The 27,340-nt window shown below is 38.5% G+C and overlaps 1 protein-coding gene across 1 annotated transcript; it reads left to right on the plus strand.

The window, feature by feature from the left end:
• Positions 1–426: 426 nt before the first annotated feature.
• Positions 427–26,095, plus strand: fam168a (family with sequence similarity 168 member A). Its single transcript, XM_029517933.1, has 8 exons — positions 427–593; positions 15,119–15,226; positions 15,862–15,953; positions 18,249–18,329; positions 22,200–22,345; positions 23,109–23,295; positions 23,947–24,073; positions 24,309–26,095. Exons 2-7 carry the CDS (start codon positions 15,165–15,167, stop codon positions 24,057–24,059), a joined length of 681 nt encoding a protein of 226 aa, XP_029373793.1. The 5' UTR covers positions 427–593; positions 15,119–15,164; the 3' UTR covers positions 24,060–24,073; positions 24,309–26,095.
• Positions 26,096–27,340: the final 1,245 nt, after the last annotated feature.

Consider the following 27,340-nt stretch of genomic DNA (forward strand, 5'->3'; position numbering starts at 1 on the left):
GACGCAACTAGGTAGTCAATTTTGGAGAAAAGTGTTCAAAACACACACACAAAGAACAAAGAACTAACATCGTGGGTACGCTACATTAGACAAATTAGACTATATTCCTTCATTTCAGTGGGAGACTCATCCATCAAGTCGATTTATACTGACAATAGATGCGTCATTACTGAGCGAATGAGAGGAGTCCATCTGAAAACAAAACCCGAGACCATTTTAAGTGATGCGTTGTTTTCCAACTGGTTGCACTTCAGTCTCCATTAATATTATTATCATTGCTATAATTATATCTTAGATATAGTATGTGATCGGTGGTCGGGCCCCCTTCTCTCTGCTTGCATCCCTGCATCTCTCCCTCCCTCTCTCCCTCCCTCTCCCTCCCTCCCGGCAGTGCATCCCCATCCCCCACACGGCGGCCGTCTCTTCGGGTGAAAGCTGTCTTCCCAGCGCTACTGGCCCGACAAAACGCCGCTGTAACAGAGCCAGTCCGCACCGACCTGAGCGCTGCAGACACAAGGGAGAGAGCACGTACACACACACACGCGCACGGACAGACGGGGAGTCTCGTATTTTACTTCGACCGAGTGGCTTTGGTGAGTCCCATTTGTTGTTTATTGCGGAGGACAGGGATTGTCCATGTGTCGACTTGCTAGTTGTTCGGGTTTTTTTTTCCCTTGTCTTTTTTTTTTCCTCCTCCTCCTCCTGTATCCCTTCAATTGTCCTCCGCGGTGGAGGCTACACTGGGTGAGCTAGCGGGCTAAGCTAATTGGGCTAGCTCAAATAGCGGAATCTAACCGATACTCGTTGTCCAGCCGGTGGTAGGGCTTTTCTCGCTTGTTGTTTGGAGGGAAAGTGGTGTAAAGTAGCCACCGCTGGCGTCGGTGCGGTCTCCTTTTGACCTTCTGCGTGTGTTTTCATTCCCGTTTGCTAATCTCGCCCCAGCTAGCTCGCTAATTAGCCATTTGAGCAGCGTGTGCAGAGGGATGCAGGGGATGCTACGGCGGGTTAGCTGGGGTAAATTTAGGCTAGCAGGTCGAGCTAAGCTAACGTTAGTATTGTGAGAGCCGCACCGGATTCCTACACGGCGGTGCTTGGGAACGGTTGAACGGCCGTGCTAACGGTGGCTAATCCGGTGATAATTGGCAAGATGGCATCTCGGAGTTGTTATGCAGAAAATCGGTGGATTTTCAAAATGGTGTCTTATGCTTGTTTGAGTGTGACCATTTTTGTCCAACCATGGCTGTTTTGGCTTTGCTGTCTATCTGAGGAATGCAGTGCACCGTCAGTGCATGCCGTACTCTGATGAACAAAACTACGTACTTCACCACCAATGTGATGGTAAACGCTTCCACACTGTCCTGATCCCTCACAGACTGCAGCTGTTTTGGAGTGGAGCTCTTTGGTTCTTAAGTTTTGCGAAACGTTTTGTTGACACGCACTTTCTGCTCAAAATGAGAGATGTCGAGTATTCTGTGTATACACACACACACACACACACACACACACACACACACACTTAGTTTGGGGTATTAATACTAGGTTCAAAACAAACATGTAGTTCTGCCAGGTCCACTCACACAAGGATCCCAGCTACTGCCAGGGGAACCACTGCACAGGGATTTACCTTGGGATGGTTAACGTTGAGACACAAATGATCAAGAAGCATAATTTTATGATTAATGAAGAAATCTGTTAGTCTGTCACATATCAGAAAACAGAATATTCTCACCTCAAGTTCACAGATTCTATGGTGACAATTTCAAATCCCACGGCATCCTAAACATGTATTCAATATAAAGTAGAAAAAATAGAAGACGCCAGCAGTGGTCGATAAGCTGCTAGGTTATCGAAATTCGTCATGGGTAATTTTATGTCACCTTATCTCAGCAGTACAGGAGATTTAATAGTCTGACAGGGTATCACTCCAGTATATCTAACTGTCATAATACAGGGGGCTAAATGCAGCCTTGCATAGTGCCAAAGAAAGGATTACACACTATGCTAAAGGCATATTTTCATCTTTTCCCCTTTTCCTTATTAATGAAATGAATCCTCTTTGCAGTCATCTCTTTTTGGGTTAGGGATTACTTGCTTTAGTCATTGACTACAAATCCCATTTAATTCAAGAAGCCTTATCACTCTAAAGGGATTTTAGATACTACTCTTCTTGGCCCTCAGCAGAGTGACACTGTAAGTAAACTGTGTACATTTCAGATAATGCTTCCACACTCGAAGTAGCGCACTGCTCCATGTATGGTGCACATTCGCTGATGTAATGTATTTTTAATTAAAAATTTTTGAATTATGTTAAAATTGGATTCAAAAAAGTGTATTGCATTTGATAATTACCTCTCCTTTCACCAAGCTGAATAACATAGTGTTTCCACTGGATGAAATAAGAATACAGTCTTGGCTGTGATGACACTGCTCAATCTTTGTCACACTTTTATCAAATCAAGAATTGCAAACAGTGCTACAGTGGTTCCCCTGGCAGGATTGCACCCCCATAATGAAATAATTAAATGCAAGGTCAATGGTCAACCTTGACAAAAAAAAAGGTCAAATTTGTATTTTGGTTGTATTACAAAAAAAAAAAGTACTTTTTTGTAGAACAGAGCTAATTGTAATAAAATTGGGTGATATTGAACTGAGCTTAATATTAGTTTTTAATAAATTGCTATTTTAATTAAATATTCAGTTTAAGGTGACCCCTTTCTGCCATGTTACAGAAAAAGGAGTGGGCATTTGGGTTTTGGCATGCGTTGAGTGTAGACTCAAGAGAATGGTGGGCTGCACAATGAAACCATAAAACTGTCATGCTATTGAAAGCTGGAGTCACTTAATGTTACGAGACTCGGTGGTTCTATAACAGACTGTCTTTCCACCACTTCATTCCCGCGTGGTTCAAGCCCACTTAATGAGTTTCTCATCACAGATAAGTGAACAAAACACATACAGACAACATCTTCCAGATTCCCCCTCCCCTCTTTAATCTTCTCTTTCAGTTAGTACCTCAATTTAATGACCAACTTGTTTTTGTGGAGGCTAGCAGATGGGAACATAATGTTGCTTCATTTAAAGGTTAATACTGATGAAACGCTTTAAATTACTATAGTTCATTAATCAAACCAGGGATGTAGCTAGTTATTGTTTCCATTTGCCAGTTCATCCATCTAATTATTATTTTGTTAATTGATTTGTAAATCATTTAAACTAAAATGCCAGGGTAAGCTACTCATATACTAATTTTGTTGTTATTAAAAAAGTAAAACTTTTCCCTTGATAAACAATGATGACTGAGCAATAGATTATCAGAATACTATCAGGTCCATTTTATGTTGATCAGCTAATTGATTACTTGACAGTTTAATGTTACCTTAAATTACTGTTATTATAGGGATGCACAAAAAAACTAGTAACATCAAAAATGGTAGATTGTGGTGTCAAAAGACCAGAAAAGTGATGCTTGGTGCCAGGATAGAAATTTAACAACGGCAATGGTTATTGTCAAGAGAGATATCACTAACGCATCAGTGTTGTTCTAATTAATTTCTATTTTTAGCTCTGCCTCCTTTATTTGCCCCTTGACAGTTGAAATAATAACTTTAATGTGCAAAAGGATTTATGTTAGTTCTCTGAAATGAAATGCATTTCAAGACTCTTGTAAATGAATACCTTACACTATCTTAATTAATGCACGATAACAGACTGCATTAAAAAAGTAAAAACTGTATTTTTCATATCATTTGTTAGATTACAGTTTTTTTTGTTCCCCTCCCCCCCCCATAAAGATTCATGCATCAAAGGCCAAATGGCCTTACCAGTAAAACGTGAACTTATACAATTTTTAAATACCACTTTTTTTTTTTTTTTTACGGCTGCTGTCCACACTCCTGCATGCACACACCACCATATGGTCAGCGTACCAGCAGTAGTTTAAATTGACTAACAATGTGGCTACTCCATGGTGTGAAAAGTACCATTTACCATTTAAAGTCACAGTACCAGTACCTCCAACATTTATTACTTTAGAAATAGTATCAGAATTAAACAAGTTTTCTGAATTTTGCTACCTAATTGTTCCTGAAGTATCAGATCCTGTGACATCCCCACTGGTGAACATTAAACATTAAATTAACTGGGATATTTGGGGTAGCAATTCTGTTATGCATACATTATTTTTCACCTCGCAGTCTACATCTATGCTGTGCTGTTGAAGGTGATATTTGTCTTGTTGCATCCGCCCCGTCAACTGAACTTATTGTGTTTAAATTGTCATCAGATCAGTTAATGAAATGCTCATGTTAATGTGTAATATCTTCTTTTTGTGATTGTAACCTTTTGACTGCATACCAATTATATGATTTCCGCAATTCAATAGATTCTCCATTGTCTTGCCGAACTTTGTATCTTGCCCAATAAAATGAAAGTACAGCTGTTGATGGAGTGATGATGTATATTCGTAGCGCTCTGTAGAACAGAGGAGATTTAGTTGGTTGTGTTTATTCTGCTGTTTGTACAGGAATGCTGCTGGAAATATTTTATGCTTACATGTTCCAAAGAAGGCAGTTTTCCTTCTTCGTCAATCTACCTTAAAAACTGTTGATGAACGTGATGGAGGAGCACAGTTTCCATAATCGCAGTAGGGGATTATAGAAATCAGATTTACTTAGGAAGATCTCTCCTTGAAATTTTATTTATGTATTTATTTTGCCTGCCAAGTAAGAGTTTCTGATCAGCCTTTTACAGGTATACATGTATATGATGGGAAAATTGTCATCACTGAAGATTTGAGTATATACTCGAGAGATAACGGTTACCTATGACCATGGGGACCAATTTATAGTATATTTATTTTATTTAATTTTTGTGATTTAGTGATCTGTAGTGCTACAAAATTAAGAGTGCTTTGCAGTGTTAGTCTACGCCATATTTGGATGAGATGAGTTCATTGTCTAGCTACATCTTGATTATTGAACGATTTCAGGTGTGTGTGTGTGTGTGTGTGTGTGTGTGTGTGGGTGTGTGTGTGTGTGTGTGTGTGTGTGTGTGTGTGTGTGTGTGTGTGTGTGTGTGCTCGTGCGTGCAGCTAAACATTTCATGGGGACATAAAAGAGTTGCAGTTTAGTTTGTGTTTTATGTTTTGGAAGATTAAGACTCTGCTTTCTTTATTTTATTTTTTTTACAACCTTGCTATATCTGATGAAAGGTTAGTTACTCATGGGGCCCAATTTGAAAAGGCTCTTGACACGTCACTGTAGAAAAATCATTATGAAAATAAAATGGATGATCGCCACACTTATTTATTAATTTATCTATTTATTTTCACTTACATGGCCATGCTATTATGCGTGCAGGTTTCCTGCTACACTGTGATGGCTTAATGGGACTAAGTCAATGTAATATCTTTGCTTTTCCAACTGTAGCTCTATGTAACAACAGTAGTGTAATATGATTTACTGTTGGTGTTGGCCTTACTTTTTTGATCACTAGAAGACAAAATGGCTTCAAAACATCATAAAGGACTGATGGGTCTCCCCCCTGCATATTTCTGCTGTCTACTCTTCCTTGACTTTCAGGCCTCCCACTTGTGATCCAATGATCAATACAGTAACCTTCACTATACTGCATACTACAGCAATGCCTGTTTTTCCCCTTTTCATCTTTTCACAAACTGTCTGTCCTTTGTCCTCCCCCTGCCCCCCCACCCCCTACATTAAGTGTCGTGTAGCACTGCATTGCCTCACAAAGTAAATTTCCCTCAAAGATTGATACACTAGTTTCCAGGGAGGGCTGGTGATGGTCACAGACGTGTATGTTTGGCTGAGACTAAAAGTGCATCAATCTCAATGCATATTTGCACTTTTAATCTTGGGGCCAAACATTTTATTTACCCTGCGGACAAATGCAAAGAAATAAAACATTTGGTTTATACATTGTGTTTTGTTTGGACACCTGCCTACTAGGTCAACAGCAGATCTACAGGCATTTATATAACTTCATTTCATTTTCAACCGCTTATTTGTCAGGATTGCACCCAGCTGGCCTTTTGGGCAAGGGTGGGTTCCACCCTGGATTCTCACACTCGCATATCAACAATTTAAGGGGTCACCAGTTACCCTATACGTGCATGTGTAGACTGTGGGAGACAACCCACTCAGGCACAGGGAGAATATGCATACTCCACACAGGAAGGCTCAGGAATCCAACCCACAAACTTTTTACTGTGGGGCAACAGTGCTAAGCATCATGTCGCCCTGCCCCTCCTGCTCAATATTTATGGTAAATTGTGCAAAGGAAAATCTTTCCTCTGGTGTTTGCTAAGGATGTAACGATGCATCCGGAGCCAAGTAGAAATTGATAGACTTGCTCCCCCCCCTCTTTTTTTTGTGCCACTACTCGATAGGACAGCTTGAAGAGTGACAGGAAATGGGGGCGAAATAAGAGGGGAATATCAATCGGCAAATGACGCTGGCCAGAACCAAACCAATGTCGCTAGGGTTAAATCCAGGATCCACAGACCAGTTACAAAACGGAGGTGTGGCAGTATTTTCTCTTGAATTTGTTGAAGATAAGAACATGTATTTTGTAGTATTCATATATTTAAATGCATATATGTTTTTTTTTGAACATGCAATCAAAATATACAAGTTTGTGTTTTGCAGCTACACCCAACCTCAGAAATGCAGTGGTCTTTGTTTGAGACATAATTAAAGGAATCTTTTCGGTCATAATTTGTCTGCAAGCTCATACCATTTATTAAAAAAGTGTAAACCCAGCATCTGAAGTCATATCAAAATGGAGTCGTGTATCATTGCATCCGTAGTGTTTGCCACAACCCACCTCCATAAGGGGACAATAATTTCTGTCTGCTCTTAATATCCCCTGGTATTATTAATTGTTTATTTTGAGTTTAACTGCCCAGATCTGGGTTATGAAGCTGTTTGCTTTTGTGTGTGTGTTTGTTAAGAGTTCAAGCACATTGCTTAGTGTATGGGGTTTTTTCTCCCTTTACTCTCCTTAGAATGGGCTAATTTACAGGAGCTAATTTTCGGTATATTTCTTCAATTAGTTGTTAAATTGTTGTTATGCCCAGACTAATGGCAGACTTATTACCTATTACCCTATTATTTTTTTTACAAAGCAATTTTAAAAATGTTTAAGTGATTATAAAAACTCAAAATCCAACTCATTATCAGTTTGTGCCTTAAAGTTATTTGCCCAAGTTATTTTCGTTAATGACATGGTAATTTGTTAGTTATCACTAATTTGGCCCACATTTTGAGTTTTATGCTTTCACTAAGTGTGCTCTGTGGTCAAACATACTGAAGGTTACTGCTTCCAGCCAGTACTACACAGAGTGGAGAAAAGTCTTACGCATATTGCTGCAATTACACAGTTTTTCCTATATGCAGCTGTGCCACTGTTGAAAATTTATTTGGCTCATTATTATTCCTCACCACCACCACCACCACCACCTCTACGGTCTATATTGTACACAGCTGAGTGGGGTATTGCAAAGCAAAGGGGGCCCCCACCTCATACCCAAAAATAATAAGCAAACAGCCCAGTAACCATTTATAAGGCCAAGATAGATTGTTCACCGGTCTTTGTGCAGCAGCTGGCCAATTCCTTCAGGAAAAACTGCATATGGTGACAAGGTGGAGTTCCTTACCTAACCCAAAGGAAAGTCGTTTACTTGAATAACCTCTTGGCAAGTAAGAAGATAACAGAGTTGCCAGACTTAAGTTAAACTGTTCAGTTTTTAGATGTACATGTATACTTGCAACATTTCATGTTAATTGCTCAGCTCATGAATCCAATGAAATGGATAGGATGCAGAAACATATGCCAAAGACAACATTGCACATCTGTGAAGCGAGCCACCCAAGGGATTGCATCTATAAATAAACCGTTTCAGTGTAAGGTAAACTAGAAAAAAATGTCATTGAGCCATTTTAATTGAAATCTAAAAATTGATTCACTACCCTATTATCATTCATTTGTGCAGAGAATTGCACATGAGATTTATGTTATGTTTGTTCAATAAGAATACAAGTTTTGTTTGAGGCATTTCTTTCTCTGACATTAATTGCTACTGCTATGTTGGCTTACACATGGGGTTGCCCTTGAAGTCTCAGAAGGTCCTGGTAAATTAAAAATTTACGAATTTTTCCACCTGTCCTGCAATATAATATTAGTCTGTAAAATAAACCACTGATAATCTTTAAAGTGCAAGTAGAGCTCCACTATTGATACAGACCGCTGTAGAAAATTCACCACATGCTATCAAGAACCCTTAACGGTTCATCTGGTTTTTTATACTCTACTCGTGCTCTGCCACATTTCTTACATAATGGGTCTTCAGGCTAATTTCAAGGACTCAAGGAGTTTTTATTGTCATTCCAGTTGCATTTACATGAAATGGGAGTGATATTTGTGACTTACGACCTGGCAATTGCCACAAAGACAAGCGTTGGTTAAGTTCAACCATTAATAAATAAAATCTAACAAGATAAATCGGGGAAAACTGAAAGATTCAAGAAAGAGAGGCTAATATTATTAAACTAAACGCAGTTAGAGAAAGTAGAGAATATTACTATTGCTAAACTAAACACAGAGAGAGACGAAAAAAGAAGGATGAGGAATTACTGAGGTAACCCAGTAAGTAACCAAAACACAGTACGTCACAGTATAACCTGTGAAGTGTACAGCAGCAGAGTGGTAATGTACGAAGAATGATAGTCTGCAAAATGGCTTTTAATAAGTACAGTGTACATTTGGGTGTTGTGAGTGAGGTAGAGGTTTATGGATTTTGTAATAGATACATTAGTCCAGTTTGTGTTGTTAGTGCACGCTATCCATACCCCAGTGGGGAGCAAACTAAAGAACACTACTAGAGCAGAGTTGGCAACAAGAACGGCAATAGTACTGGAAGCTAGAGAAGCCGCTGCACCGATGAGCATTACCATTTTACTGCACCTTTCATATGCTACCTGTAGGCATTTCTAGGCAAGCCTATATAGACTTTGCTAGAAAGAACAACTGTCTTGCTGCCATTTCTACTCCTTTTATCCTCAGTGAAGGTAATACTGGGATGTAAATAAAACTGTTTCAATGTTTGTTACTTTTACCCACTATAAATATCTGCAATTTTGGACTTCATTTTACACCAGATCATTCATGATAGCTCAAGGTCTATAAAAAATAGAAAAATTAAGTGCTCAATGCTTTAACCGAAATTATCACTACTCTTTAATTGCCCAATTATTTCTGAATTGGTTATTACGCTCATGAAGACCAACAGATGAACCTAAGAAAACTTGTTAAATTTATTTCATACATTTTATTCATCCTCATACATTGCCTCTAAATGTGTGTTGGTAACCAGGGACAACAGCACATTTGGAAATCTCAGTAAACGGATAATGTTGAAGGTATATCTTTGACGGTATAGGCACTCCATGTATGAGAAACATTCCCATTTTCACTGGGCTGGCACAGGGATGCAAACCCATGAGGTGTGCGACTGAGATGATTTTGGAAAGGAAAATAGAAGATGAAGTCAGCTCGGAGAAAAGGGGAGACGCTGTCCCAAAGTGTATAAAGCTGTCCTAGATCAAAAATAGCCCGGAGCTTTTTGAGGCTCATTGCTACAGGGCAGAACTGATTGTATAGAAGGGAGATTTCTGATTCTGATTCCATCACACTGGCTTTTGTAATTGTTGTAGGTTTGCGTGTGGTCCTTGTCTTTTTATAATTATGGATGTCAGGTCTGTTTGTCAGAGAAGGTACAATTAGTCTGTCATTTAGGCCTTGGGCATTTTTTTTTTTAAACTCAGCATCATGCTGTTAATAATGCCGTCCTATATAAGCACAAGAAAAAGTTCTAACAATGTCTGAAACACATTCACATTATTCCTGCTAGTTCGTCACAAAAGAAGCTGGTCAAACCAAAGGACAGGAAAAGTTTTGTTGGTTTTCATCTTTTTCTTTTTAATTGTAATGTGTTTAAATGCAATGCCACAAGGACACTGTCAGCCGAAGAAAATTTTTACCAGATTTTGGTATTTCCTATTAGCAGAAGTCAATGAAGATCTTCATGTAGGCCAGATCGTGGTCATCACATGTCAAAAACACGTTATAAAACTTTTAAGAGAATCCAATTACCTTCTCAATTGACTAATGTGATGTAAAATAACAGAAAATAATGAAAAATAGAGATCAGGATTTTTCCAAGGCCTCTTTTTTTCAGACTAATAGTCCAAAATCCTAAAATAAGTCGTCATTGTATGAGATAAATAAAACATTTTTATATTTGACAAGTGGGAAGCATTTCTGCTTCAAGTCTGACACTGTTAACCATTCCTGATTAAATTTTTTTTCAATCATTTCAGCCAATGCTAAAATAGTACGCTATAAAATGAAGTCCTTCCAATGCAAAAAAAAAAACAACCCAAAACACAATTCTTTCTCTAGATATTTCAAACATCAATTGGTCTGTAAGAAAAAAAATTCTAATCACACACCACTTCACACTCAGCAGTTAATTGTCTTACGTTTTTTCTTTCCACTTCCTTTTCATATGGCCCAAGTGAAATGCTGTCGTCCTGGAGGATTTTGTTCAGTTCTATTCTCTCCTGTGTGTGTGATAACGCCCACCAGATTTGATTTGTAGCTCAAAGAGTAGATGCCTGGTAAGGTATTATGTGGGAGGATAGTGTCGGCGTGGGGTTTGTGTTGCATTGTACATGTTCTCCAGGAATGGGGGCTCTTTGTGTGGTTGTGTGTGTGTGTGAGAGGGAGAGAGCAAGTGACTGAGAGGTCTATGCTTTCAAAAAGCATCCCTCCTCCCTCATTAATACCTCTTCTGCTCCCCCAAGGCTGCCTTCCATTAGAAGCAGATTAGAATGAAATCAACATGATTGTATTGAAACACATTATTATAAACACATAAATTAGATATGTTCCCATTAACTTGGATCTGATCTGAAACAATGCAAGGCTGTCACATTACTGCAGTCACACAAAAGTCCCCGCAATTCCTTTTAGTATGCAGGAAAGCAGTCTGTTTTTGTACCATATCCTTCAGGCTATAGCTTATTCGAGTTCAGCTTGAAATGAAGTCTCACTAATAGAGTTTAATCTTAACAAAGTCCAGGAAATAGCTTGGGTTAAACCAGAGAGCAGTAAGGTGTCCTTAATAATGTCAGTCAGTGGTGAGTAAATCTCTGCTGTGTGTGTGTGTTCACGTGTGAAAGTGAGTGAGGGAGCACCCAAGAGAAGTACTGGCAGTATTTGTTGGGTAGCAGTACATTTAAAATTTTTATTTGGTAACTTAAATAACAACTAGCAACTATATTTGAATAAGCCACATTTGTTTCGTTTTTTTTTTTTTTTTTTTACATTGGCTGCACTAGTTTTCAAGGTAGAGGAGATGATTTTTAAGATAATGTTTTTGTACAGTGATGAAAACTGGAGTTAACTATTTGTCAGCGACAAGGCTGCTATTAAAAGTACTACACTACTCAAAACTAAATTTCTCATCATCCTCTATACACTAGTGTACCGCACTCTTTGGTTGTGTAGCAGTGACGGTTTTCAATCCAAATCCAATTTTCTGATAAAGATGGATGCAGAAAAAAATGGATAACCAGCTCAACGTTAGGTTTGCAGGCTGTTATAGACCCTAAAATGGTCAGTGCTTTGATTGTCATGACCTACTGAGAGGTGTAATAACTGTCAGCAGAAGTGAAAACGTTTCACATCACATGCAGTTTTATCATCACTGCCAGAGTCCATGTAAGTAGCTGTCCTTTGACTGACGGGTCTGCTACACTGCTGCTAGCACTGCAGTCTTTGAAGTCAGGTATGTTTTGTGTCAACAGGAAAGTGTGAAAAGACAGATAAATCATTAATCAAAAAGTTGTAATAACATGGGCATGAATTCTAGTGCAGCTGATCTTAAAAAGAGCCTATTAATCTGTCCAGTGTTAAGTTATTTTGCTTTTGAAAATATAAATTCCCTAGTTTAAATACTGAAATTTTCTGGTTTCTTCTTGAATTTACGATATTCAACATTCGGTTTTGTACTGTTGCTGTGCCGAAATAAGACAGTTATGGCATCAGAGAAATAAGAATATAATAAAAAATGTGTCTTATTAGAAATGCAAATCAATAAATCAAGTAAGTGACAAATTACTCAATAATGAAAGTAACTGTACATAAAACAATACATTTTATTTAATTACATTTCAGATAATCAAAATATTATAAATATTAGTAGCATCGCCACATTTCATTGTTTTCATTGGTTTATTATTATATTTATGAAAATGGCAGATTGTTTCTTCTAATTGGCAAAAAGGATAATAAAAACCTGTAATTATTAATATATTGTAAGCACACAATCCAAACCCTCTGCTCCTGCCTGGCAACAGTCGCTGTTTGCTGATCTTTGTCAATGAGCAAGAGTGGATTTGTTTTTTGTATTTTCAGATATCCAGCATTGTAATGTGTGGTATATATTTCTTGTCTTTTTCTTATGAATGCTGCCAGACTTTTGAGTAGATATGTGGGCTGGCTGTTATCCTTCTTTACACTTTTCCCTGTAGCTAAATGCATCTTTTTCCCTGTCTCTGAATGATGAATATCCTCACAATCATAGAGTGCTCTGTTGAACAGAAGGTCTTCTGGTTAGAAAAGAGCTTTTTTTCTTTTTGAAAGCAGGAGAGCGTCTGAAGCGCCCCATCATCGCCTCCCCTGAAAACAAAGGGAGTCTGGGTTAGACACTCCTACCCGTCACATGCATTACTCTCTTTCTCTTTTCTATGTGCACACCTTCCTTTTACACGTTGTGGTGCCTCTCTTGTTCTCACCCATTTACTTCTGATCACGTTTGCATATATATATATATATATATATACACACACACACTCAAACTGTTGTTCAGGCTGAAACAGATGAACACATGTCTCTCTTTATTCAGTCACAGCTGTAATTGGGTATGTATGTGTTTGCAGCACAAGACCTCAGGGTTAGCTTAGCCACCTGTCTGTGTTAATAGGCATTTTCTCACTCCACTCATTATGGTAAAATTTTCTTAATGGTAATATGATTTCTTCATCTTAATGCTGACTTTAAAAGCTAATGTTACTTTTTATTCCTCACAGGAAATTCTTGACCTGACAATAGATTTTGTGCCTTGCACTTGATTGCGTTTCTGAATAAGGAAAAGCACTTTAATGTAATGTGATGCATGCAGACCACAGACCTCAGACGCACATGAAAATGTTATATCGGTGTCAGGTCTAAATATAAAGATCTGCAGATTGTATGTGATTGTCCAGATAATGAAACAAGAAAGAGATAACATGCAAATACCCGTAATAGTATTATTGTCCTGAAACAGATACAGGTCAGCTATGGTGAAATATTGAAACTCGTAATGTTAACTCCAAACGTCACGGTTTACATGAGATGTGGCATTTTATGTGGCATTTGCAGTAATCTTTTGGGTTTTGCCTTAATCTTGGTATTATCAAACAGCTAGTTTGCTTGTAGAGATCCCAATTAACTGAGGTGGAAAAAGCTAATGATAAATTAATTGAAGAAGAGCAGCAGAGAGGAATTAAAAGTGGGAGGCACAGAGGCTAGAGGGAGGAATTAAAGCATAGCAGATTAATGAGGAATGTACTGTGAGGTGTGTTCAACAATAGGTTAATCAATTCCTCTGGGACATTCTTTTGTTATGAGATATGAATTTGAGCAATGAATCACAGTCAACATATCTTCTTGTATTGCACAACCAAAGACACAAAGGTTTTCTTTTTTTTTTTTACAAATTTTTTGAGGCAGCCATATGAGTGTTTTAAAGGAATTCATGCACAAAATGACTCAAAAGCAACTGCACCCACGTGTTGGTGCTTGCATTCAGAGTCTTTGGGCATTTGACGTCACTGTTCCTGGACGATACATCGAAATGCTTCCCTGCCTAATTTGAAGTGTCAGTCGGTGCTGTTTGGCATCACCACTGTACAGTTTAAGCCTGGGCATTATGACAGTGAGGCTGTAATCATGTAAAGAATTTTAACTGGCTGTGAAATACAAACCCCGAATGGATCATTTCACATTTAAGCTGGAAATTTGTCCTTTCCTAACAATCCAGTTCACCAATGTGCATGGTACAATGTGTGGAATTGGACTATTGACTTATACACGGTGAATGGCTCTGTGATATCCTTTGCACAGATACCCTGCCACAACTTATTTATATACATGCATTAACATCAGCACTCCAGACCAGACAGAACTGGCCACTGCATCACACACGAAGTGCCATCTCTTTCAAAAGCTGAAGTAAAAAGCAGCACATCACTCTCACTCACACACACACACTCCCCCATTTAATTCCTCAGCTATTCTGCTGTTTGTGCAACACTCTTGTGGTTCTGACCCATGTATGTACTGGATCATGCTTCGCCATAGCTCAGCACAAGACCTTTTTTTTTTTTTTTTTTTTGCTTTTTGCTTCTCCCCCCCACTATATATATATTTTTTTTTAATTTTTTCTTTTATCCTGTTGCTTTACTCCGTTATTTGCCCACTTGCTGAGTGTGTGGAGCTTTCTCATTGGCTTGCTTTCCTGCTTGTATAGGATATTTTCTGCAGCACACCATATGTATCAATGAAAATTCATATGAATGCTTCACTTTCACTTGGCTATATCTGCATCATATGAATAAAATACAATTTATCAGCAGGTACTGCTAGAATACAGCTTGTCACATATACAGTTGATTGTATGAGATTTTTGAATTTAACAAAAATAACTAGTTGAACTGCTTTGTATTTAGCTTTTTTAATTGATTTTTGGTGGTTAAAGACACAGCATTTTCTGCAACCGCTCACACAGACATTCTGTCCTAATCACTGTCTGCCTGCTGCTATCACTAACCATTTGTTGTTGCACTGGTGCTTGCTTTTTTGCAGTTTTCAATTCTTCGTTTTTTTTTTTTTGTTTGTTTTGTTTTTTTTTTTTTTATTTCTCTTTTTTTTTCCCCTCCTTCTTTTTTCCTGTGTTCGTTGTAATCATGACCTCTCGCTGTTTTAATTTCAGATTTGCATATCCACTTCCACTTCTTCCTCATTTGCATACAGCAAGAATGGCGAGCGGGCATCCCACAGACAAATTCAGTTTCATGTATCAACCAGACACGCACAAGAGGTACGGGGCACGCATGCACACACACTCACACAAATATACAGTTTCCCATGCCCATATTCTCACCAATCAGGTAAGTCAAATAATAATGGCGCACTTGAGGTTGTTTCATCCATATTGTGAGGCTGGTGATGAAAGATGCCTAAAGGGGGATGTAGTATAGATCGCTCTGTTATCAGGCATCTTTGACCTAGCAATTTCCAGCCTTTGCTGGAAGCCACTCCTCTGTTCAGTCCTGCAGTTGAAACCAGCTGGTAATCTTTCTTTTATTTTTCTGTGCAGTAGCAAAAACAAGACAGATGTGCAACATTTGAATAGCTCTATTTAATGTCACAGAGGAAATAACACCCATTATTTTCTGTGGTTCTACGCGTTTTTGTGCTTTTGTCAGTATGGCTTTTGTTTATTCCAGCTCCACGAGGCTGGGTCTTTGTTGCATTATAGAAAAATTCTTCAACTGGATGTCGCACAAGAATCTTGAGTTTGAGATTTGTGTGTGATGAATGTGTGCATATGCTTGATAATCATAACAATTTTCGTTCCAATTTACAAGGCTTGTGTCTCTTTCCCCCTCCACTTTTCCTCCCACTCCTCTTACACCCATCCCCTTTCTGGCACATTTTCTATTTTTCTTCCAGTAAGAACAGGTTATCTTCAGCTATGAATCCAGTCTACAGCCCCGTTCAGCCTGGTACTCCATATGGAAACCCCAAGAACATGGCTTTTACAGGTAAAGCTATAGGCACAAGGTCATTTACTAACCTCTGTAACTTACATTTGTTCAACACTGCTGTTCCCAAATGTTACTGACTTGAGCAAATGAACAAATGCAAAAACAAAAAAGGCAATGTATGAATAAAAACTACTGTTATAGTGTCATACTCGGCAAGAAACCCCTTCTTTTTATAGATGGGTATAGACAGAAAATAGTTGTTCCAGTTGGAAAATAATAAGGTTAAAAGAGAGTATGCAGAGTGTGGTTACTTTGATTGACATGTCTCTCTTGCATCAGGTGCTGAAGATTCTGTTCATTTGTTCTCTTGTAGTCTGTACACATTGATTGAGGACTATTTTGTTCCTCTTCTTTTTCTTGGTATTATAATTAACGTCAAACAATGTAACCTAGCTCTAGTGTCACAAAACACTTACAACTAAATGTATCAGAAATCTGTTAAAATGGTAACAGAAAAATAGGCTAGCTAGGCTGCACCAAGTTAATGGCCACCCACTCACTTCACTTGCCAATGGTTGTGGGACACCTTATTCTTAGATAAAAGATTCCCATTTCTGGTATTTCCAGTAAAAAATTAGGTTTGATGCAGAATAGAGGGTTTAGGATAAAGCAAGAGGAAAGTCATAGATATTAGTCAATTTTATTCATTGGCCGAGGTTACTAGTTCTATGAGATGCACCAAGAAGCAGGAAGTACGAAGAGTAGCAAAGAGCTGGTCAATCACTAGTGAAGAGATATTTTACCTGACAGATTGCAGTCTACAAGTTGTGGAGGATGTAGATCAATCAACATTAGCTGTCAGTAGAGAGCAGGAAGATGGCAGGGAAGCGCAACAGCTTGGTAATTAAGTTTATAGTTTATGAAGACGTGCTGATATATCTCAGGGAAGACATCTTTTACAAATCCAGAGAAGCAAACCCAGATGGGTACATTTATTTGCAAGTGTTCCACATTTTGACATCCAAATAGTTTGGCTAGATTTGTTACACTATACTGTAATATGGAACAAAGGACAAAGGAGTTCCTATCTATTGGCATGTTTTTAACCTGAGGCCAAAGAATGACGCTGGGATAATTGATCTGCTCCCTAATGTCACTTTACCAGCTACTCTTTGTTTTTGTTAATATTTTCATATTTTCCTAACTCTACGCACACGGTGGCCTACTCTCTATCTGATACTGTTTCTCTTTTCTTTTTAGAAAAGAAAGTGCAGAGGTTAAGCTGGGGGCCAGAGATGGCACCAACAGTGATGTATATTTAGTTTCTAAAGTTTGGTCTCCTGGACCAATTGGATTTAAAAAAAGAGACATTCAATTAAAAAATGTTCGTCTGTCAACTTTATATTTCCATTCAAACTATCAGAGCAGAAGGTGTTTGTGGGAATGGTAGTAAACATTTCTCATAAATGACACTGAAATACACTGAAATAATAAATTTGTTGGGTGCCCTCTATCTCAAAGATGTGACTATTTAGTGTAGGGAAATGAGAATGAACTGAAATCAGTGGCAATAGTGAAATTAGATGATACGGGAAGAGGTAGTTTTTACCCATTTTAACATGGACTTGTTTAAAAAAAAAAAAAAAAAGTTAATTTACAAAATTAGTCATTACATTAAAATTAAATTGACTTGACTTTTAAACTTTTTAACCATTACAGCTTTTATCTCTGCTGTGGCGTCGATTGATGTGGATTTTTATTAGATCCGTTGCATCTAACTATAGCTGCACCTAAAGCAGCAGACAGCAGCCAAACCCACCTACAGCAAAGGCTCAAGGCTACGGAGGAGATAGTCAGAGAGACTGACTGCCAGTAATAGCGAGCAGTGAACATCACCTCACTCATATACACGCTTTCTCTTAGCACTGCTGACTGTCTCGTCTATTCCTCCCTCTTTACATCACTTTGTCGCACTTGCACTTGCACCCTTCGCTGTGAAAGCTTTTTCTCAGGTTAAAATCTACTTTGTTTGCTTGATGTGTAATTGGTGATGCAAAACAGCATGGGTGGTGAGAGCATTTGCCCCCTCGCATGAGTGTGTTGCTAATATTTCTGAAGTTGTTCTCCACCCTCTCCATATTGGCAGGTGTGTCCCGTCTGCTAAATTGGAGTATGTAAGGCGCATTCAACCGACTGTGTTATTGGTGCAGACATGTTTTTTAATGAGTACCATCTGTGCACACCTTACACTGAACTGAATATTGCTCTACCTGTGAGGGTTTAACTGTGTATCTGTGGGCCTCTGTTAAGCTGTGACTTCTAAAAATGTCTGTCTTTTCTGATGTCCTGTAGGCTATCCAGGAGGGTACCCTGCCACGGCCCCCACCTATACACCCAATCTCTATCAAACAGGCAGTCCTGGGTATCCACCTGGTGAGCCATCCCGTGCGCACACACACACACACACACACACACGCACACGCACACACACACACACACACACACACACACACACACACACTCTGTTTTATGAAACTGTTTGTGTGACACTATTTTTAAGGTAATACCAAGGGAGACATGCTGTCATAACAGCCCATTTTGTTTCATTTTGTCTCTTTGGAGTTAAATGGGTTTTATTTTTGTTTGTTTGTTTTTTTTGTTTGTTTTTTCCCCCAAAATTTTTCCAAGGAATTAAAATAGAGATAAATATACCACTAAATGGAAAGTTGTTTCTGGAAACTATTGCAGATGGTACATTTTATCTTTCTATGTGGAAATATGACTGGCATTATAAATATTACAGGTCTATAACTTGTTTAATGAAAGTACTGTGTTCGGCAATTTTCAAGACAAACGAGATTTTAATCACAGTAACAATTCATTGATTTTAGTTGTCTGGCAATGATGTCATGCGGTCCCTGTTCATCAGTGTCAGAAGCTGTGTTCATTTATTCATTAATTAATTCACCTTCTACCACTTATTGGTTTCCGGGTTGTGGGTGGACCCAATCCCAGCTCACATATGTGAGGGCGGGGTCACCCTGGACAGGTCACCAGTCCATCACAGGGCCAACACACGGAGTCAGAGAGAGACCAACAACCACTCACACTCAGACCTACAGAAAACTTAGTCACCACTTACACCAAACATGATGTCTTTGGACTGTGGGAGGAAACCCACACAAACACAGGGAGAACATGCAAACTCTTCACAGAAAGGGCCTGGGAACCAAACATGTGACCCTCTTGTTGTGGGGCAACAGTGCAAACCACTATGCTGCCGTGCTGCCCCCAGAAGCTGTGTGACCGTCAAAAACCCTCATCTAATTTCTGATTGTTTTATTAAGTGAAAACTGCTGTATTTGTTGATTTACTGTTTTTAATTCCCCGGTACATTTCTTATGGAGAAAAGGGAACCTCTTCATAAGTTTGCAAAAAAAAAAAAAATGTCTAAACAAGTGAAGACAGCAGTAAAACAAAAAAATCATCTGTGCAAACCTGGACAAACTTTTTTTTTTTATGTAAATTATTAAAAAAAAAAAAAAGTAGTTTTTCCAGTTTAACGACCCCACTAAATTTAATTTAAGAGGAATTCAAGTTTTTAAAAATGACGCTTCCTGTTGGATCAAATTTAAATCTTAAATCAGCTTAAATATGCAGAATGTTTCTCTTGAGTAATTAACAGAAATATTTTAATCTCACAAAGTAACCAGCTCACACTCTGAAGGAACACGCTGCGCTGATTAAATTGTGCACTGATAAAATTTTAATTTCGAGTCCGAGGATCCATTGCTGCTGTTGCTCTGTAGTGTTGCATTGCATGTATGTGTTTATTATGCACACTGAACCGAGAGCAAATGTTCTTTTCCTACATATTTAATAATTGTATCCGTCATGTTTAGTGAACATCTTGTTGTAAATCACATATTGGTAAAATTTAAGTCATATAATGACAAATGCAGTGAGATGGTTGTTTAGAGCTCAACATAGGTTGCAGTGATGTGACGGCAGTATAGATTAAATGGTTATCTCAGCCTAATGGGAGCTGTGATCAGAAGTAATGGGAAAATTGGCTGGGAACAGCTGCTAGCAGCCATGCAGCAGCAGATATGTACTTATTCATAGTCATTCAGCTTGTCCCCCACAACACATAAAAGTTGTCTCAGTGCTTTTCAGATATGATATAAAGATGGAATGTATTGATCCAAGTTAGTGTGTTGGCTTAAAGACGCAGTCCAGACTGGTCTCACCAAGGATTATTCTGTCAAACCAACATTGTCTGCATTGATTGGTGTTATCTAGAGAGAGATAAATGCATTACAATGAGAAGGTTTGATTATTTCATAATAAGTAAGCTAGAGACAGTTTACATAAAATAACAATTTTCAAGGACATTGCGAACATAAAAGGAGATTTTTGTAAGAATTTGAGGTACTATAATAATCTAGAGAAAGTGCATATTGAAGTGTTAAATTGTGATTTTAACAGTGATTATAGAGAGTGATGGTGACTTCGTTTTATTATTTCACTTACTAGAAAAAACAATGGCCTTTCAATGGTCTTCTGTTTGAGTATGAAAGGATGTCTTAACATCTTAAAAATGTTTTTTCTTAGAAAGCATTAAGTGCATTATGCTAAATAACACACTTGTAAAGTATCAATTCCTATAAATAGATAAAATAATACATTTTCTGAAAAGGAGACAAATTTCTGCTTCCATTGTTCCCTATTCTCTTTAATCTTAAATTTCTTAACAAGCACGGTGGGTTTGTGGAGTTCATTTGTACTGCTTTTGAAGCCCCTCTTCTCTGGCCCCCTCCCCCAGTTTGGTTGTGTCTTTTGGAAGTCTCATAAGTATCAGGTATTCACTGGAAAGCTTTGTTGCAGCAGACGACCTGATTATCATTATGGAGGCCATTGTTATTTGAACTTTTTTTTCTCCATGCATTCTGCAGTGTTTAATGTATGATGAAATTAAAACGTTTAGGTTTTTCGGACAAGCCGGCTTTGGTCTGATTAAAACCGTCTCTTGGTCAATGTCATTATGTCTCAGGACCATTGAAAAGACAAACTGTCTTCTATCAGCAGGGCTTTTGTGTAATTGTCACACACCATTGTCCTCTAATGCCCTGCATGCATGTTAGAGCAAAGAATGTGTGCGAGAGTATGTGCGCACACACTGAGACACACACACTTTTAGAAGCACACAGAGCAGCTCCAGCATCTCTTTGTTCCCTTGTCCTTGTGTGAGAGAAGCGCTTTCATAAGCGCTGCAGCAGCAGCAGCAGTTAGCTAGTAGCATGTTTGACCTTCAGGCTCCTCTGAGTGGCCATTCGAAGGTACTGCGCTCAGTCCAGTCAACAGCAGCCATGAATGCAGTTAGTCTGAACCAGATGCCTTTACTGCGTCTTTACATTCAACCTTTGTCGTCTAGTGTCAGTTGAACAATGGTTTTGAGAAATTGCCATTGAATGGTATCTTTCTGTGTCCCCGAGGTCCATTTGGTTGTCATCAATACAGCAGTACAAACAAATGTACTCCATATGCACCGACTATTTGCACAAGGCGAATGTGCTGCTTTCAGCTGCTTCCTCAGACAAGCTAAATGAAGCATTTTAAGACTCATAAACCCCTGGGCTGTATTGTCAGGAGACTTCCCCCAAAATGTGCCACCAGTCCCCCATCTGGTGGATCTTCTAGGAAATGCAAATAATAAACTAGATGATTGAAAGTCATCACAGTCAAAAGGATAGAAGAAGGACATTGGCGTGACTGTGTGTCCTAATCATTTGGTTGGTACTGCTCTGTGTTCACAGCTAACTCATATCAACAATGAATGCATTAATTAAATGTCGAGTATTGCTGCCTCACGTCCTCCACATGCTGTATTGCAAGAGAATTGCCTTTCAGCTCCTTACAGCTCATTGATTTGGCTTTCCTGCCATCAGTTTTAATAATTCAGTTCCCTCTTATGTCTATGATGATCTGTTTGTGACTGGGAGAAAAACTCAACAAACCATGTGCAATATGTAGTGCATATATGAGCTAATGAGCGAAATATTTTGGTTAAACAGAAGAAATTTTGGCTTTAAAACCATCATTTCCTCATTTCTGGCAGATGAGTCAAGAAACACTGTGTAAAACATGCATATAAATATAGTGGTATCTAAGCCAGTGTTGACCATTGCAAATTGAACACTGCGGCAAAAACAAATAATCTAATCTCAGCAATCACACAATATAATGTATTTCAATTCACTTCTAATGCCTTCTTTCTTCCTTGTATTTCTTTATTCGACCTAGGATATACTCCAGCAGGCACCCCATACAAAGTGCCACCCACTCAGTCAAATGGAGCACCCCCTCCTTACACCCCAAGCCCCACCCCATACCCGACAGCTATGTATCCCATCCGCAGTGCCTACCCTCAGCAGAACATATACGCACAGGTATGGACAGAGAAACCTGCATTAAAAAGTTGATCAGTTTGCATATTTTTCTGCTAGTTATTTTAGTAAATATGTTTGTGGTGCTTAGCCAATCAATGACACTTCACTGTACAGAAAATAGTTAATTGAGTTTATGAATATCCTGTCATGACGTAGTTTCAACGTGACAAATGTTTAAGCATTTAGCAAAAATCAGCATCTAATAATATTTTATGTTTTTATTTTAATATTTTATCATATTGCTGCTGTCCATTCTGTGAGTGACACCACCTGCCGAAACCAAATTCCTTGTCTGTTGTGAACGTACTTGGCCAGTAAAGCCGATTCTGATATTTCTAACTTGCAGGGAATTAGCTTTGATTATGAAGAGATTTAACATATGATGCTTCCATTTACCAAGTAAAACCCTGTTTTGACAAAAGATTATTAAGGTGTGTTTTTGTTTGAGATGCAGGTACACACAAGACAACAACAAGGCAAACAATTTTTCATGATTTGGTGCTGAACTGTTTTGTGCTGGTTAAAAGGCAATTTTAAAAAGTGCAGACATGAGGGAGAAAATGGCAGAAAGGAAATATGGTGCATGGTAGTATTGATCTGTTTTGTTTTCTCTGTGGAATGTGGAAATATAAAAGACATTTGGGGGGAGGGGGTGTAAAGAAAAAGCTTCAATTATCACACAAACAATCACATTTTCAGTTTCACCCTTTTTTTTTTTTTCTCCCCCCCTCTCTTTTTTCCCTCCATGTGTTCACCCTGACAGGGAGCATACTACACCCAGCCAGTGTATGCGGCCCAGCCACATGTGATCCATCACACCACTGTGGTGCAGCCCAACAGCATCCCCTCCACAGCCCTCTATCCTGCCCCTGTCCCTGTACCTGCCCCTCGCAACAACGGCATGGCTGCCATGGGAATGGTAGCCGGGACAACCATGGCTATGAGCGCAGGTAATACCAGAGCCAAGGACTCAGTTTCTATTTGCAAATGGCATGCTGAATTAAAGCATCAAAATCCAGACTACAAGTGTAGCTTCCTCAAATGGTACAAATATAGTTAGTCCCTGAATATGGGTTAAGTATTTGACATTAATATTTTAGACCTTGTGTGCCTGGCACGGTTTGGTCAGAAAATCATCAATCTACAGGTGATAAAAATTACAATTTCTTTATAAATTTCCTTTTTAAAAAACAAAGTTTAAAAAATGTTGTGACATATGAATCCACAGATGACATAAGCAAATGAAACAATTAACAAAAACAAAATACTCAAAAGTTTGAGTCTGACCGTTTATTCATCAAGCCAAAAACGCTGATTCTAGCATATGTGCGATGTGTTGACTTTTCCTGAATCAAAACAACAGTGAAGAAAATATTTAGCTGTTAACTTAGCAGAGAAGGATTTCTTATATTCATGCAGCCATGTCATTGGCTTTGTTCAGGGTTAACTTCAAGTGTACAAGGCAGGTAAAACTGTTATTTTATTTAAAGTCGGCATGAAAGCGTGTCCAATGACACATAACTAACAAGCCTTGGTAGCTGTTGAGCAGCTGTATCGATGAATAACAAAAGCTCATTAATGGCATTGTAAACTTCCTGCAGGGACCCTGCTCACAACGCCCCAGCACCCCCCGATCGGAGCACACCCTGTCACTGTGCCAACCTACAGGCCCCAAGGGACACCTGGGTACAGCTATGTACCACCTCACTGGTAGAGCCCACACATCATGTGAGTGTTGCCCTCGGGCTGTTTTTTTTTTTTTTTTTTTCCCCCTCCCTGTCCTCTTTCAGATGTGATCTGTTGGCCTCCATCTGCTTCCACCTTTGTCCTGCCCTCCTTTCAGTCCCCTGTCCGCCCTCTCGCACTGAAACAACTTGTGCCGGCTCATAGTTCTTCCTGTTGATTTGTTTGCCGTCTTTAAATCGCTCACAAATGTTTACGTCTGCTCCTCCTTTCCCACCAGATCTGGAGTCCACCATCGTATGCAACTGCTCAAATCTTACACGGGCTCCCACTGGTAACCATGGGAACTCTGCACCTGTCTGCAAGAACAAAACTAAAGTGCAACAGCCACTTTACTATTATTATTATTGTTATTATGCGACATTCTCTAACGTTTTTACAAGAGCTGCTTTTATTTTTTATTTTTTCTCTCTTCATTGCCAACCAGTCATTACTTTGTTTTGTATCTTTATTTTATTTTCGTTTAAATTTTTTTTTTTTTTTACTCATTTTCTTTTGCTGTGTCTGTCATTGGAACTCCAGAAGCACTCTTGACCAATCATGGGTGTCAGTCGCTCCTGTTTCTATGTTGTGCTGGTGTATGTGGTCCTGCCTGCTGCTGCTCAGTTGGCTGGAAAATATTGGGCACTTATTCCTCACTATCATCTCCATCATTCACCAAAAAGATTTACTGACTTATGCTGCCAAATTTTCTAACGACTAGATATCAGCACAAAGTTTTAACATGATTAGGATGTTTTGGGTTTTTTTGGGTTATTTAATTTTTTAACATTCTTATTACTACACAGGACTGAATTGCTTAACCTTTTCTTATAGATTTTTATCTACCTATGTTCTTCCTTTCTCTTCATTCTTTTTTCCTTTTTTTTTTTTTTTTTTTAATCTCCGTTGTATCATTTTGATTTAATCTCAATCGTCTTCCAGCACGTAGATGTCTGTCCAGCAGTAGTCTGTCAGTCATCCCTGTTTTTTCCATCTTTAAGTAAGTTGCTGTGTTGCTATGAGCAGAGCACTTGCAGACCATCACCCATCATGCTGCGTGTGCCACCATGTCCACATTAGGATAGCACACACTTAAAAGACAAAGTCATCTTCATGCCACATACTATGCAGGCTAGTATGTCGTGACACTATTGAAAGCTTAACCTAGCTAGAGAACATTTCAGGATCATTTGGGTCCTGTCAGCTTTTTTTATGTGGTTAACGTAGATCAATACATTAAGAAAATGTAAAAATATTTATACTAACCATGTCAACAGCATGGGTGCTCATGCACTCTTTCACACATAATCACATACTCACACATACATACAAAAATACAAACATGCTCCTGTGATCACTCAATGGCACTTACAGTACAGTAACGCCAGTTCTGTCGTGAACTGATCAACTCAGACTCATACAACCTATCAAACACACACATGGATTTCTAGGAGTGTGCATGGCAGACACAGCCAGCAGAGAAGGTGTTTAAAGGGATTGTGTTGGCACTAGGCCAGGATAGAAGTACAAGGCAGGGAGAGCCGATGGAAAGGGGAGGAGACGACATATTCACAGTTTTTCCATTTCATGTCAAGGTACAAGACATTTCAGTAAGTGACATCTTACTTGCAAGAAACTGCACTCGTACTCTGCTATTTTTGCACTACATGGATTGTACATTGATTTCTCTCTGTGATTATATCGTCTCGTCCTCGTTCTTTCTTCCAGGCCAGGACTAATAACCAACACTCTGCAAAAAGAAACCCAGTCTCTATACAGTTACAGTTGTATAATGGACCTGTCAAGTAGATGTGCTGATGGTTGATGATTCAGTGCTGTAGTCTATTTGAAAGTGCTGTGAGTGGTTTAAAAAAACCCAAACTAATGATGTAGATGGGTGCGCACCACTTCATGACAAAAATGTATTCAGTCAGAAGGTGACCTGGTCCATTTCTTAATAACACTTTGTAGTTCTGGTGATTTGGGCCAAAACTATAATCTATTTGGTAGTGCCACATCAAAGTTCAAGAGTAATCAAAAAAGTTACTTTTTTTTTTTTGCATTCATGGCAGTAGTGCAGACAGTGTCTCTTCACTACCTACTAGTGAAGCTCTCCTGATATAGGGAAGAAGAGCAGCATAACCTCCAAGGGCCGGTAAGAGACGTGTAGACTTTAAACCAGTATTAGGAAAAAGAAATCATCCATTTGTTTACTGAAATAAATTAACACACATCTCCTCAAAACAAGGAGAATAAACAGCAGTTTGTCATTGGCTATGCTTCCACCATATAATCCATCTTCATCAGAGTCTTCGTTTATTGGTCCTTGGCTGGAGAAAATTGGGTTTTGGGTTTGCAGTTGTGGTGAACAGAGTTCAATATTTAGGCTAACATCCATGGCATTTTTCAGGATTTAAAAAAAGAAAAAAAAATCACAACTTGATGATCTGTTGAATACAGATTGGTGTAACAAAAGCATTTACCGCACGGGTATGTAGTGGAAGTGATTTGATATTGCAATAAAACAAGAGGGAATGCCTCCAGCTGTTAACATACAGTAATTATTTTATCAGCGTTTTGAATTGATAAAAAAAAAAAAACAGCTTATCCTTGTAATCTAAATATGGAACACAGGCTCTATACGCAGCCTCCATTCAGTAATTATTACACTTACTGGTAAGAAGAGTAGGACATATCAAAAAATCCTGGGGTATTCAATAAATTTGAGGAAATATTGCACAACATAAGAAAACTTGATGACTACAATTTAATGCTAAGAAACAGGTACCTAGGCTTTGTAGTGCAAGAGGGAGGAAAAAGCAATTTATATTGTAATTAAAAATAAAAACAATAAGATCGAGTGTTTGAGGTATTCTTAGTTCAGATGTTTGTACTCCAGTAGGTTAATTCTCAAGAAAATATTGCATAATGCCGCTGTCGGATGAAAACCGTATATATCTTTGAGCCTTATTTTTAAACTGACCCCTGTATTTTAGATGAGACCAAGTGGATGTTCTTGGCATGAGGGTCATGAAATGTTCCCACCATGTAAGGATCTGGAAAAAAATACAGAAACAGGATTTTCTTACGACAGCAGTAATGTTACTTGTTATTAAGATTTATTTAACCAACCACTACTTCTGTCAGTATTTCTCAATGAAATCTTATGGGTATTTTTTTTTTTTTATCTTTTTTTTTTTTCCTTTTTTTTTTTCCTTTCCCTCTGGTCAATTAAGCATAATGGGTATGCATAATATTCAGGTGTATTTC

The sequence above is a fragment of the Echeneis naucrates genome, chromosome 13 (genome assembly GCF_900963305.1).
Source record: "Echeneis naucrates chromosome 13, fEcheNa1.1, whole genome shotgun sequence".
In the NCBI taxonomy this organism is placed as follows: domain Eukaryota; kingdom Metazoa; phylum Chordata; class Actinopteri; order Carangiformes; family Echeneidae; genus Echeneis; species Echeneis naucrates.